The sequence below is a fragment of the Magnolia sinica genome, chromosome 12 (genome assembly GCF_029962835.1).
Source record: "Magnolia sinica isolate HGM2019 chromosome 12, MsV1, whole genome shotgun sequence".
NCBI lineage: Eukaryota > Viridiplantae > Streptophyta > Magnoliopsida > Magnoliales > Magnoliaceae > Magnolia > Magnolia sinica.
Window position 1 is genome coordinate 72,443,517 of NC_080584.1, and position 14,449 is coordinate 72,457,965.

Consider the following 14,449-nt stretch of genomic DNA (forward strand, 5'->3'; position numbering starts at 1 on the left):
ATCTTTCAAAAAATAAATTAAAATACAAATTCCGAATTTTTATTTTCAAAATATCTAAAATTTTCACAAATTTTTATTTTTTTCCCAAAAATTCCAAAATGCCGATTTTTTCTTCAAAAGCATCATTTTGTTTTCAACTGTTTAATTTTTTTTAAATTATATATATTTTTTCAAAATCTTAGTGTTTTTATAAATAACTTTTTCTTTTACTTTCAATTTTTGAACATTTTCAATTATTTTTCAAAATCACAAAAGTTTTTAACTTATTTATTTTTCGTTTCAAAATGTTTGTTTTTTGATAAAGTATCGATTTTTTAATATCGTTTTATTTTAAAATTTTGAATTCTTTTTAACTTCTCCATTTTTTTAAAGCATTTTATTCGAACTTGTCAAATTTTGTCGAACTTCTCAATTTTATTTTATTTTTCAAAATACAAACTCTCATTTTCTTTTTTAAAATATTTTTATTTTTCAACATTGTGAAAATTTTCACATTTTTTAAAATATTTTTAATTTTATTTTTTAAGATATTATTTTTTTCTCAAAATCAAATGCTTTTTTTTTTTTCAAATTTATCAACTTTATTCAATATTCTTTTTTTTTCCCCACAAAATAGATTTTTATTTTTTCAAAATCTCATTTTTTTTCTCTAGCATTGTTAATTTTTTTAAACTTCTCAATATTCTTTTTCATGTGATATTACAAATCATTTAAATATTAGTTTTAAATTAAAAATAATAATTTCCACTCATTTGTTATAAAAACAAAATAAATTTTTTTTTTTGCATTCAATCAATTATTAAAAAATAATCTTATATAAAAATATGTACAATTAAACCATTGAAATTGTATTAAAAACAATTATTAGACTACAAAAAACATATTTTCCACCATATTCAAAAAAAAAAAAGAAAAAAAAAATGTTCAGGGAAAAAGACCTTTTACGACGGACCATGATCCGTCGCAATAGCAACCAAAAACCATCACCAACTGGTATTTTGGGCGGGAATTTGCAACTGATCATAATCTACCGCAAAATCAAAATTTGTGATGAATTTAGTCCGTCGCATACTTACGACGGACAGAAATCCGTAGTAAATACGTCGTAAATTAGATTTTAGCGACGGATTCTGGTCCGTCGCGAAATTCGGCAATGTTCGGACTGGATTTTCGAGAAAGATGGGCTTAGCGACGGACTTTTTCCGTTAGCGACGGATTAAATTTGTCGTTAAACCAAGAGATATTTGCGACGGATGAAGTCCGTCGCAAACATACGTCACATATTTGGCATAGTGTGACATCCTGCAAATCTCTTTCATGTTTGGCGCGCATCAGCTTGACCCATAGCCCCTGGTTGTTTCCGTATTTGACAGCCCATGCCAGCCATGAAGATCATCACTAACATCATTTCGGATGATATGGGCATCGTACATCTTACATAATGCATCTTTAATCTCTGCTTCAAAGTGATAGGCAATCCCGAGACATTGAATTTCATTGATTAATTTCAATTCTTACAAAGAATCATTGACATCACAAAGCATCCTTGCCCCTTGTTCCTTCAGTTTTTCACCCTGTGGTTTGGTTAATACATCAATCTCCTGTATCAACTTTGTAAATGGTCAGATTTCACCCTAATATTAAGGTATCAACTACAAAAACTATAGTAGGTAAAGTCATATTATTTAATATAAAAAAAGGAGACTATTTTCCTGTTTGCCTGCAGCATAAAAAATGGAGGCCAGATCCACTTAAAAGCTTATAAGTTAAGCTTCACCACCAAAACTCACTACAGGGCTCACCTATTATGTAAATGACATTCAGACCATCTATCATGTGCTCCCCCTCAGGTTCACCTGGCTGCCAAAAACCAGTTTGATCAAAAACTTAGGTCGGCCAGTGGAAACAGTCGGGATGAGTTGGGTACACCCACCAACCCACCCATCATTTATGCCTTGGAAATGTCTTCCTTGTAACTCAAAAAGTAGTCAGGTTCAAAACTCACATGCACTACAAAAAATCAGGGCATTTTGAAACTAAAGTGGCCAGAAAATATGATTTTAAAGTCTTTTGGCATGGTTTGAATGTTTTAGACCACTTGAGTTTTGCAGTGGGGTGATTTTGTTGCATCCAATCTAAGTATAGGATTCAAATGATTTTCAAGATCCAAGTAGAACATTACTGAGGTGGAGATGATGAACGGGTTAAATGCGTATAAAACCTCATGGTGACCTCACAAAAGGTGTTGTAACATAAGCTTACTATACAAAGCTGTATACTGGATCCAGCCTCACTATGACATTAGTAGTACATTTAAAATTTTAAAAAAAATTTAAAAAAAAAAACAAAAAGCAAAAAACAAAAAACAAAAACAAAAATAAAAAACAGAAACAAAGCCAAAACAAAATTTTTATATAAATCTTGGAAAGGATTTATAGCGCCTTGGGGTGGGCATCACAAAAACGCCAATGCCACACCTATTATGTACTTAGATACAGAAAGCAACCTTCCTCAAGTAACCCAAGCCTACCCTTTTTTTAAAAAATTTAAAATAAAAAAAATAATTTAAAAAAAAAGAAGAAGAAGAAGGGAGAGAGAGAGAGAGAGAGAGAGAGAGAGAGAGAGAGAGAGAGGGCCTAGGCAGGACATTAGTAGTACATACCATCCCATCCTAACAACACGTGTCAAACCAATCACCCAACACACTAGGGTGATAATTTGCATGAGCTAGTACGAGCCAGACTGGATACGGATTGCGTCCTATCTCCGCCCTTCTCTCTAGCCATGAAGGGGCACATACATCTGTGTGGGTGCCTATCTTGATGTATTTATTTATCTAATCTCTCCATTCGTTTTCTCTTAACATTTTAAGGTCAGTCCCTAAAAAGGAAGCATATCCGACGCTCAAGTAGACCACACTAAATAGTAAGCTTTAGTTGCATTAAATGCACAACCATTATTAAATACAAGTTACATTAAATGCAAAAGTAGTATGTGGTGTGATCCAACTGAGCCGCCTCATTTTTTAGGGACCCACCTTAAAATAGTATGAGAAAAGGAGTGAATAGCGTGGATAAACACATACATTATGGTGGACCCCACACAAATGTGCACTTGTGGCTAGAGATTGGGTAGGACACAGACTACATTGGACTTTTCTCGAACTAAGAGCCACATGAATGAGAGACGAGAGAGAAATGGCTGCAATAAGATTGGCAATGATTGTACTCTACCTATGTTAGATAAGGAAAGCTATTGGTACCCATGATAACATAATGAGATACTTATAAGAATTAGGCCATGTGCCTTGATTGTACCAATAATGGCGTGGATAAATAGATACATCATGGTGGCCCCCAGACAGATGTGGGCTTGTGGCTAGAGATTGGGTAGGACACAGTCCGCATTGGCCATTTCTCAAAATAAGAGTCACATGAATGAGAGAGGGGAGAGAAATGGCTACAGTAAGATTGGCAATGATTGTACTCTACCTATGTTATGTAAGGAAAGCTATTGGTACCAATGATAACATAGTGAGATATTTATAAGAATTAGGCCATATGCCTTGATTGTACCAATGATGGCATGAATAAACAGATACATAATGGTGGCCCCCACATAGATGTGCGCTTGTGGCTAGAGATTGGGTATGACACAGTCCACATTTGTCATTTCTCAAAATAAGAGCCACATGAATGAAAGAGGAGAGAGAAATGGCTGAAATAAGATTGACAATGATTGTACTCTACCCATGTTATGTAAGGAAAGCTATTGGTACCAATGATAACATAGTGAGATATTTATAAGAATTAGGCCATATGCCTTGATATAGAGTACAATTATTGGTACCAATATCTCGCAAATTGAAATGAGTTTTTCGACATATTATATATGATTTTGAAGTGGGAGAAGCTATTTAAGCCAACCAACCCCGCTATGTCAATTTGCCCTCGCCAAATTTGCAAGATTTCATCATATAAATAGTCAAGAGCCCATTCAATTTCATTTCTACTATAATTATTAAAATTTAGTTCAAGAATAACTTTTGATCATTTGAGTTGTAGGAGTCGTGCCCAACATAAAAAGGGCTTTAAAAAGTTAGGACAATAATGTAGTTGGGACAAATTAGACATTTACTATTTTTTTGCTGAAAATCAAGCAATCTTAAGTAGGAAAGGAGGTTATCTATAAATAGTAAGCTTATTATTTATAGTAAGTCATATTTTTAGGGTATTTAAGTTGGGGTCTAAGTCTAAAGCTCCATCCTAGATTTGAGCTCATTATTTAAAGGGTTATAATTTTTATTTTTTATTTTTATCATCAATCAAATTATTTAGAATTTATTAAGAATTATTCTTGCTTTTATCCCCCGTGGATTCGAGGAAGCTCTACGAGGAGTCTAAAGAGCTCCATGAATTCGAAGTAGTTATTCCCTAAGGAAGACGGTGATCGACCTCATCACATCCCTCCTGCGCTAAGCCTTCATGAAATAGTAGTGAATGCGACATGAAATAGTAATGAATGCAACAACTACCAAATTCAACTCATGCATATGTCGAGGGAAGTGGATTGCATCCTGCCCTTGAGGATAACCTGTCGGCAGGGCTCTTTGTGGCCACTGTATGTATGGGTTTTCTCTACACAGTTCATCTATTTTTTTCATATCATTTTAGAATATACACACAACACTAAGGTGAATCCAAGGCTCAAGTGGACCACACAGTGGGGATTGAATGCCCACCATTAAAAACTTATATTTGTGTTTTCCTTTCATCCACAATTATATGACCTTATGAATAAGTTAGATGGAAAATAAGCATCACAATGGCTCTTAAAAAGGTTTTAACGGTGAGTTTCATTATCATTGCTATTTCTTATAGTGCAGTCCACTTGAGTGTTAGGCCTATCTAGTTTTTAGACTCATACCCTCAAATAATTTGAAAAGATGAATGAACGGCATGGATAAAACCAATACATCATGGTGGGCCCCACAGAGCCTTTGCCTAGTTGAGATTAAGCATTTAATGCATATAGCGCATCAGAATTAGGGGTGTACATCGAGTCGAACCGAGTCGAGCTAGCCTCAGCTCGAACTCAGCTCGGCTTGGTCCTCGAGCCTGACTGGCTAGCTCGGCTCAGTTCGGTCAACAGCTCGGGCCAATTCGAGCAGAGTTTGAGCCAAGTTCGAGCCGAGTTGGCCATTGTAGCATTTTCACAAACAATTAGAGTGCATCTTTAAAATCTCACTGTATTTGAGACAACAGCAATGGTTTTACAGGTATTTTATCAAACACCTAAGTAACATAAAAATCAAGAAAAAAAAAAGAGTGTTGGTTTCATATACATACCTTCCTTGCCACCAACCATACTTATTTGAGTCATTTCATCAAACACTTGGTGAGCAACATCAATATCAAAGTAACTGAGTTACTGAACTGGTTCGATCCGAGTTTGATTCGAGCTGGGTTCAATCCGAGTCGAGTCGAGCTGGGGCCAGCTCGAACTCATTTTCGAGCTCAAAAAATCAGCTCGAACTTAGCTTCGAACCAAGTTGAATCGAGCTCTTTCGAGTCGAGTCGAGTGAGCTAACCAAGCTAGCTCGATTCGTGTACACCTCTAATCAGGACACAATTTGATTCTATTCCATAGGGTCCAAATATAGGAAGCGGATTGGCCAGTGTGCCACACACCACTGGCCTAGCTGGTTTGTTGACATCACTAAGTTACGTGGGTCTCATCATGAGGTATGTGTTATATCCAAACACTCTGTCCGTTTGGCGAGCTCGTCATAAAGCTATATACCAAAAATAAAATAGAGCCAAATATCAAGTAGACCACACTGAAAAAATAGAAGAAGATTAAACATCTACAATTGAAACCCTCGTGGGTGTCATAGAAGTTTTGGATGAATATGATATTTGTTTTTCTTCTTCATCTAAGTCAATGTGACCTTATATACAGATTGGATGGAAAATACACATTATATTGAGCCCTACAAATATTTTTTCACTTGAGCTTTGGATATGACTCATTTTTTTTTTTTTATTATGCTCTTTCTCTAAAATGATCCCTCCAAATGAATAAAGGGTGTGATATAATAAGTACATCATTGTGACTTTATATCCTTTGAACCATTGGTACAACTCGGTGCATCAGCGCTAGTCTTTAGCCGACGCGTACTCACACCAGCCGGATCCATGGTGTGTGGTACACCGGCTAATCCGCTTCCCCAAATACATGGCTACTGTTTATGTTGTTGACAAAAGCTCTTCAGATGTCTTCTCATGAAGTGACCACTCCAATGACAAATATCACCTCGGCATTTCTTGGGAGATTTTTAGATTTCCAAATTTCTGCCTTTTATAATATCAGAAAATTTGATTGAAAATAAAATATTAATACATATTTACTATAAATTAATAAATAATTTAAAATTTAAGTAAAAACGAATTAATTTACCCAATTAAACCTTTGCAGTGTAACACAGTAGTGTTGATTGAATGCCCACATTAAAAACTTCGTAAGGCGCTTCGTAATACCCACTGTGCTATTTACTTGTCATCCAACATATTAATAAGGACACAGAGACCTGGGTGGAGGATGAAAACAAATATCAGCTTGATCCAAAACTTGTGTAGCCCACGGAAAGTTTTTAACGGTATGCATTTGCAGTGTGGTCCACCTAAGCCTCATTTTTGGGCTCATGCCCTAAAATGATATGAAAAATTAAATGGAGGGCATGAATTAAACATGTATATCAAAGTAGGGCCAAAAGCGCACCCACCTGTAATGAGTGGGGTTACATAAGTTTAGTATCAAGATTATACTTGTGCCTACAGTTTATCTGAGGGGGTAATAACTCCATGAATTGTTTGGATATCCCATAAACATAATGGGAATTGAGCTGAACAACTACCGTTGAAACTTTTTTGGGGCCCACCTTAATGTTTATTTTCCATCTAAGTCGTTCATATGGTCACATAAACACGAATGAAGGGAAAACACAAATATCAACTTGATACGAGGAATTTTTGTACTTAACACGGAATTTGGAAAATGTTTCATGTTTAGTGGTGTTTGTTAACGTGGAAGAAGGAAAATGCTCCACCATCCTCACCAAAATCGGCAACAAAACGCAAACCAATAGGCTCTTCCAAAGTCTTTCCTCCCTTACTCGCTTGATTAAGGGCTAGGTTCTTCTGGATAAAACAGGTTTAGGCTACATTAGGGAGTATTCTAGAAACCGCCCTGTATAACATATGATAGGCAGTCCAGGCTTTGTTCCTAGTTTTCCTCTGCCCGAATAGGCTTCCATGTAAAAATTTCTCTACAATGAAAATCATCTTAGTTTTTTGAAAAAAAAAAAAAGGAAAGCGCTCCACCATTTTATGCCAAAATTTTTCCGTGATACGAGTCTAGCTTAATGGGGAATGCGCTCCGTGACTATTATTTTTTTAATCCAGAATTGTCCTTTGCAACAAAGATTTTCTCCCTTGCCTTATACACATCCCAACTTTTACTATGGGGCACTTCTCCGAGCCCACCATGATTTATGTGTTATATCCACACCGTCTATCAACTTTTCTATATCATTCTAAAGCATGATCAGAAAAAAGATGCACATCCAAAGCTCAAGTCAACCACACCACATATAGTAGTGGGACAGTAATGACTACCGTTAAAACCTTGCTGATGTCCACCATGAAGCTTATTTGCCATCAAATCTCTTTATAAGGTCACACAAACCTAGATGAAGGAAAAATACAAAAATCGGCTTGATTAAAGCCTTATGTGGCCCCAAAAAGTTTTCAATGATAAGCACTCAATTCCCACAGTTTCTTGTAGTGTGGCCCAGTTAAGCCTTAGATTTGCCTTGTGTTTTGTCTTAATTTCTAAAATAATATGAATAAATGTGTGGACATTATGGATAAAACATATATATCATGGTAGGCCCCACAAAGCCCTTAATTGTTCATATTTAGGTATATCTTGGTGGGGTAGTAGGCAATCCCCTCCCTAATTTGGGGTGCGAATTATGTGCAAATGTCTTTCGCAGGAAGTTCCTGTGCCGAAATCTTAGGTGGAGCCCACCATTATGTTTGTGATAAATCTAATCTATTCATCCATGTTTTGAGATCATTTTAGGACTTGAGACAAAAAATGAGGAGGATACATGACTTAAGTGGGCTGCACTAAAGGAAAAGGAAAAGGTGGGTAGGAAAATTCCTATCGTTGAAACCTCCCTGGGGTCGATAGTGATGTTTACATGCCATCAATACCGTTCATATTGTCATTCCTAGTGAGATGAACTCAAACCACAAATATTAGTATGATTGAAAACTTTTGTGGCCCCACAAATATTTTAATTATGGGCGTCCAATCCTCACATTTTCGACCCATTTGAATATTGGATACGACTCATTTTTAATTAGCACTATGTCCTTAAATGATCTCACAAAACGGATGGACTAGGTGAATTTCACACAAACATCACAGTAGGTCCTGCCTAGATTTCCAGTGGTGGACTTCCTGGGAAAGGTTTTCCCATGAAATCCAGCTCACACCTGGGGACATGGTTTGGCCAGTGATGGTGCCACTAGCCGAGTAGCTAGTGATCGGTGCTCTGTGGGCCCACCATGATGTATGTGTTTCATCTACGCCATTCATCCATTTTTCTAGGTCATTGATATAAAAAATGAGGCACATATAAATCTCAGGTGGACCACATCAAAGGAAAACAATAGTGATTAAGCGCCCACCATCAAAAATCTCTTAATGACCACTATAATGTTTATTTGACCTCAAACTTGTTGATTAGGTCATACAGACCTGGATTGAAGGGAAAAAGAAATATCAACTTGATCCAAAACTTTTGTGGGCCCAATAAGTTTTTAATGGTGGGCAATCAATCAACATTGTTTCCTATGATGTGATCCACTTGAGATTTGGATATACCTCGTTTTTGGGATCATGCCATAGAATGACTTGTAAACATGGATGCACAAAGCAAATGAAATGAATACACTATGATGGAGCCCACAGAACACTGACCACTAGCCATTGGCTAGTGGCAGGGTAACTAGCCAATCTACCTCCCCAATTTGGGTAAATGTGTCAAATTAATATATTTCAGACATTTCAGACATTAGTTAACGAACAATTTATTCTAGATTCATTATTAGTTTTCCAACTTCATATTTAGACTTCAGATTTAGACTTCGGATTTCAGATTTAACAAACAGGCTCTCAGGCTTTGTATTTGACTCATTTTTTGAATTATGCCTTAAAATGATCTAGAAAAATGGATGAACAGTGTGGATCTAACGCATATATCATTCCACACATCAAAACATTCGGCTTTGCTTATCTCTAGATTCGGATTGAGTACTGCCAACGGGAGTGGATAAGGTGTGGCCCGGCCTCATCCAAGATGGTATGGCCCTTACCTTGGGGCTTATCTTAATGTATGTATTGTATATCCACTCAGTACATATGTTTTTACAGATCATTTCAATGCATTACCCTAAAAATGAAGATGATCCAAATCTCAGGTAGACCATACTATAAGAAACGGTGGTAGTTGAACATTTAACCATTAAAAACTTCCTAGGGCCTACGGTAATGTTTCCATAATGTTTATCTACCATCCAACATTTTGAAAAGGTCAAAAAAACTTGGAAGTAAGAAAAAACCAAACATCAGCATAAGCCGAGACTTTTGTGGCTCACAAGAAGATTTTAAAGGTAAATCACTGTAGTTTCCTGAGGTATGGTCCACCTTAGATTTTTATCTGCTTTACTTTTACCTCAGTTACATAGGAATCGAGGCCAAAAGTCTACTTTTTAGCCTCAGTTGCATAGGAACCGAAGCCAAAAGTCTACTTTTTAGCCTCAGTTGCATAGGAACTGAGGCTAAAAGTCTACTATTTTATCTCAATTGCATAGGAACCGAGACTAAAAGTCTACTTTTTTGCCTCAATTGCATAGGAACCAAGGCTAAAAGTCTATTATTTTGCCTTAGTTGCATAGGAACCAAGGCCAAAAGTCTATTTTTTAGCCTCAGTTGCATATAAACCGAGGCCAAAAGTCTACTTTTTAGCCTCAGTTGCATAGGAACCAAGGTTAAAAGTTTACTTTTTAACCTTAGTTGCATAGGAACCAAGGCTAAAAGTTTACTTTTTAGCCTAAGTTACATACAAACCGAGGCTAAGAGTCTACTATTTTGCCTTAAATGCATAGAAACTGAGGCCAAAAGTCGACTTTTTAACCTCAATTGCATATGAACCGAGGCCAAATGTCTACTTTTTAACCTTAGTTGCATAGGAACTGAGGCCAAATGTCTACTTTTTTGCCTTAATTGCATAGGAACCGAGACTAAAAGTTTACTTTTTTGCCTCAGTTGCATACGAACCGAAGCTAAAAGTTTACTATTTTGCCTTAGTTGCATAGGAACTGAAGCCAAAAGTCTACTTTTTAACCTTAGTTGCATAGGAACCGAGGCCAAAAGTCTACTTTTTAGCTTCAATTGTATAGAAACTGATGTCAAAAGTCTACCTTTTAGCCTTAGTTGTAGAGGAACTGAGGCCAAAAGACTACTTTTTAGCCTCAATTGCATAGGAACCGAGGCTAAAAGTCTACTATTTTGTCACTTTTTTACCTCAATTAGTAGGAAAGTGAAGCTATAAGTCAACTTTTTTGCCTTGATTACATACGAACCAAGGCTAAAAATCTATCATCTAAACTATAGTTATCAACCACACCATCTTATTACACACGTCATACGTGGGTGATATCCAGACCGTTCGTCTTTCCAAACCTACCGTGGATGGACCCATTAACGAACCTGATTTAGTTAGGCTGATCCTAACCACCAATTAGAATATTTGGCCATCACCCTCCCAATGTCCATTATAATTCCCTTTAATGTGGTCCACGGTAGATAATCCGTTTCTGTCTCCACTGTCCATTATATGAGCCACCTCATTTAGGCCCAGATCAACAAATTTGGATGTGATGCATAATTCAGGTGGACCACATCACGTTGGGCCCGACACTGATCTGATCAACGACTTATTGTCCCAATGGGGTCGGCGGATTCAAATGGTTGGGGGAGCGGATTGCCTGTGAACCCGTTCCCAGAGCTTGTGAGGCCTATGGAGATGTCTGCGATGGACTCACTCCGTCCATCTGTGTGGTAATAATTCTTTGAACGGTTTGGATGGCATATACCCACTCCGTACATCATGGTCAGTACAGGAAGTTTTCAACGGTGGACATCCCACTGTTTTTTTGGTGTGGCCCACCTGATTTACAGATATTCCTAATTTTTAGATTCCTGTCTTATTGTGGTCTTTCAAAACTGATGGACGGAGTGGATTTGTCACATACACTCTGTGGACCCCACACAGCCCCGGGCACAGATATATCTGATTGACTACCTGAGAAACAAAGTTACAACAGCTATGGGAAATGATATATCCCTCGCCACAGTGCTTCGCAGTGCCTCGCATCCTAAGAGAATCGAAAATGGCGACTCTGCTTCGCAGCCTCTCCCGCAAAATCCTAACCCTAGCCCTAAAACCATTAACCCAATCTCCATCTCTGCTTCTTTCTTGCCATCTCTCGGCCACTCCAAACATCAGTCACCCCATCCTCCGATGGAGTGATGTTGGGAATTCCCGCAAAAACTCCTCACTATATAAAGCTCGAACGCCCTGCCCTTTAAAATTTTAATTTCCATTCGCTGCAGAAAAGAAACAGAAGCACAGCTCTCTTCTACAGTCTTCAATCTCTACCTGAAGCTAGGGTTTTAAAATCATTCAAAGAAGATCAATACTTTTTAAAAACCCTTTCTTCTGTCTTCGAACAAAGTGAGGGTTTTGATCCAGGCCTCGATCATCTGACGAAGCTCAAGGCCATCAGAATGCAGTTCTCTGCCATCCGTTCGATGAAATTCCAGGGTCTCCGGTCGTCACATGAAGCTCTAGACTAAATCGATAGGGTTTTCCTGAATCTCTATCCTTGGAATTGATTTATCGTTTTCCTGAATCTCTATCCTTGGAATTGATTTATCGTTTTCCTGAATCTCTATCCTTGGAATTGATTTATCGTTTTCCTGAATTTCTATCCTTTGAATTGATTTCTCCATGATTTGTTGATGATTTCGAGCTGTAGATGGAGACATAGCATTTATGGAGATTACGATCCTCTGAAAATTAGATAATGAAGTTGAAGATCAACAAGGCCTGCGATCTGAGCTCCATTTTTGTGCTTCCACCACATTCCAGGTCCAGATCTATCAAGAAAACCCGATCCAGTCACATTTATATTCTTCTTTTGTGGTGATTTTCTTACTCTGTTCGTGCAGGAGAGGAAATGCAATCCCACCAGGAGCAGATACTTCTGTTTTCGGTAAAAGCCAAGGTTCTTTGCAGTTCCGCTCGCATTCACAACAGTCATTTACACAGGGCATGTCAATGTCACAGCTCTCACAGAATTCTCAAGAGGAAATTGTGACAAATGAACATGTAGGGAACTTAGATATTGCCTTAATTTTCCAGATATTTTACATGAATTTATGATATATTTTATTTTCATTTCCTGCTAATATGACATTATGATGAAATTTAAAAAAATTAAATAAAAATCGATTTTTCTATGGTTTTTCCTTTTTTGGAAGAAATTGTGGTGAATTACTGCAAGAAACTCGATTTTAAGCTCATGATTATAAGCTAAAAATAATAATTTAGTTAGTTCCATTTTCATGTTTTATGGTAGGCATGATTGCAAGTTATGTTAGAAATTCTTTTTTTTTTTTGGAGGAACGAAATGGTTCTAGATGAATGCAATGGTACAACCTGTTTTGATTTCTGATATATATATATATATATATATATATATATTACACTACATTTCCTAAGGAAGCTACGGTAATCTTTTACATGAATTAGGGTGGTGATTTTGCATCAAGTCATCTCTATTTTTATTTTCCTGTTATTTGAGATTGTGATGATGAACTTGAAAAAGAAAATTGAACTTGCTTTGGTTTTTCCCATATTGAATCAGATCATGGCAAATAAACACAAGAAACTCGATTTTGCCATCAGTTTCTAAGTTTCAGAGGAATAAGTAGCAATCATACATGTCTTTGGTATGCTTTTGATTTCCTCTTAATTGAGTTGTGAGGATACAGTTGAAAGGAGTGAATGCTTTAATTGATGCTAAATTTTTTCTTCTCATCTTTGAAAGATCGAGAATATTTTAGGAAGCCCTATTTTGCCTGAAATTCCAGGGTTTGGAGGAATTAGGTGTGACTTTTAGATGAATTCATCTTTAAGTCACTTTCTTTTCCTATACTATGAGAAATTTATGATAAATTTGCTAGCATAGAAAAATAATAATATTTCATTTTCTATAAAAATTCACAAAAAACCAATTCAAATTTTGTTCAAGACTAGTTGCACTCAGGTATTTCGCTTTTGAAGTTTGGTATTATCAAGGTGTTCTGTAATGGTAACAGTGGTCGTAACGGCTGTTACAGCCCCCGTAACGGCCGTTACGGTCTATTTTTTATTGAAAAAAAAATCCGGAAAAACCTGTATTTGCCCCCTAATGTTGATTAAAAAGTATGAAAAACCTGTATCTGCCCTATAATAGACAATTACGGGGCTGTTATGGCCTTTATAAGGGACGTAACGTGCCGATAATGGCAATTACGGGCCATTTTTTTCCATAACGCCTGTTATGGTCGTTACAACCCCGTAATGCGTAACGGTTGCCACCGTTACCTTTACGTAACGGCCTTTATGGCCCCGTAACGGCCTTTACGGACACCATGGGTATTATGGAGAGTTTCCACTATGCAGGAACTATTATAATTAATTTTTGTAAATAAATTGTGCAGGATGAGAATGATGTCTAGTATAAAAAATAAATGAAAAGAAATGTCATCCTGCATTAATTAGATCCAATTTTTTCATGTGTACGGGTGCATGTTTGGGTCTTGCAAGACTGTGGAATTCATAGCAGTCCACTGGCTTTTAAATTTATCAAGAATTTTTGCCAAATTTAAGAAAATATTAGATGTATATATCTGGATTGATGAGTATAATCTTTGCTACCATCTCTGCTGCTGCTGCCAAAATTTCCAGATCCTTCTTGAGTTGTTATTTCTTCACATCTTTAGCAACACTTCTTTTTCTTCTTGACTAATCATGTGCACATTGTAAATTTAGAGATTTGGTTCTCAAGACAACTCGTTGAAGAGGATTTCTTGCTTGGCGCCTGTTACTTACACGCAAGAAGATACTCAGATGCCAATGTCGAGATCATCCAACAATGTTATCCGCAGATGGAGTTCAACTTCTGCTCCAGATAATAGATGTGAGCTTGTAAGATCTTTAGATGATCCATAGCCCATTGGCGTTTTTATGCAAGAAGACTAAAATAAC

General features: G+C 36.8%; 1 protein-coding gene across 13 annotated transcripts in view; it reads left to right on the forward strand.

Annotated features, from left to right (window-relative positions):
• Nucleotides 1–11,740: 11,740 nt before the first annotated feature.
• Nucleotides 11,741–14,449, forward strand: part of LOC131221672 (putative recombination initiation defects 3) — an 88,759-nt gene continuing 86,050 nt past the window's right edge. For 7 of the 13 annotated variants that reach the window (XM_058216970.1, XM_058216966.1, XM_058216968.1 and 4 more), the window contains exons 1-3: nt 11,741–12,286; nt 12,367–12,526; nt 14,234–14,381. In XM_058216970.1, the coding sequence (XP_058072953.1) occupies nt 12,222–12,286; nt 12,367–12,526; nt 14,234–14,381 (373 nt within the window). In that variant the 5' untranslated portion in view covers nt 11,741–12,221. Of the gene's footprint in view, nt 12,527–14,233; nt 14,382–14,449 lie in introns of all 13 variants that reach the window. The other 6 variants (XR_009159520.1, XR_009159522.1, XR_009159523.1 and 3 more) reach the window with 2 other exon arrangements.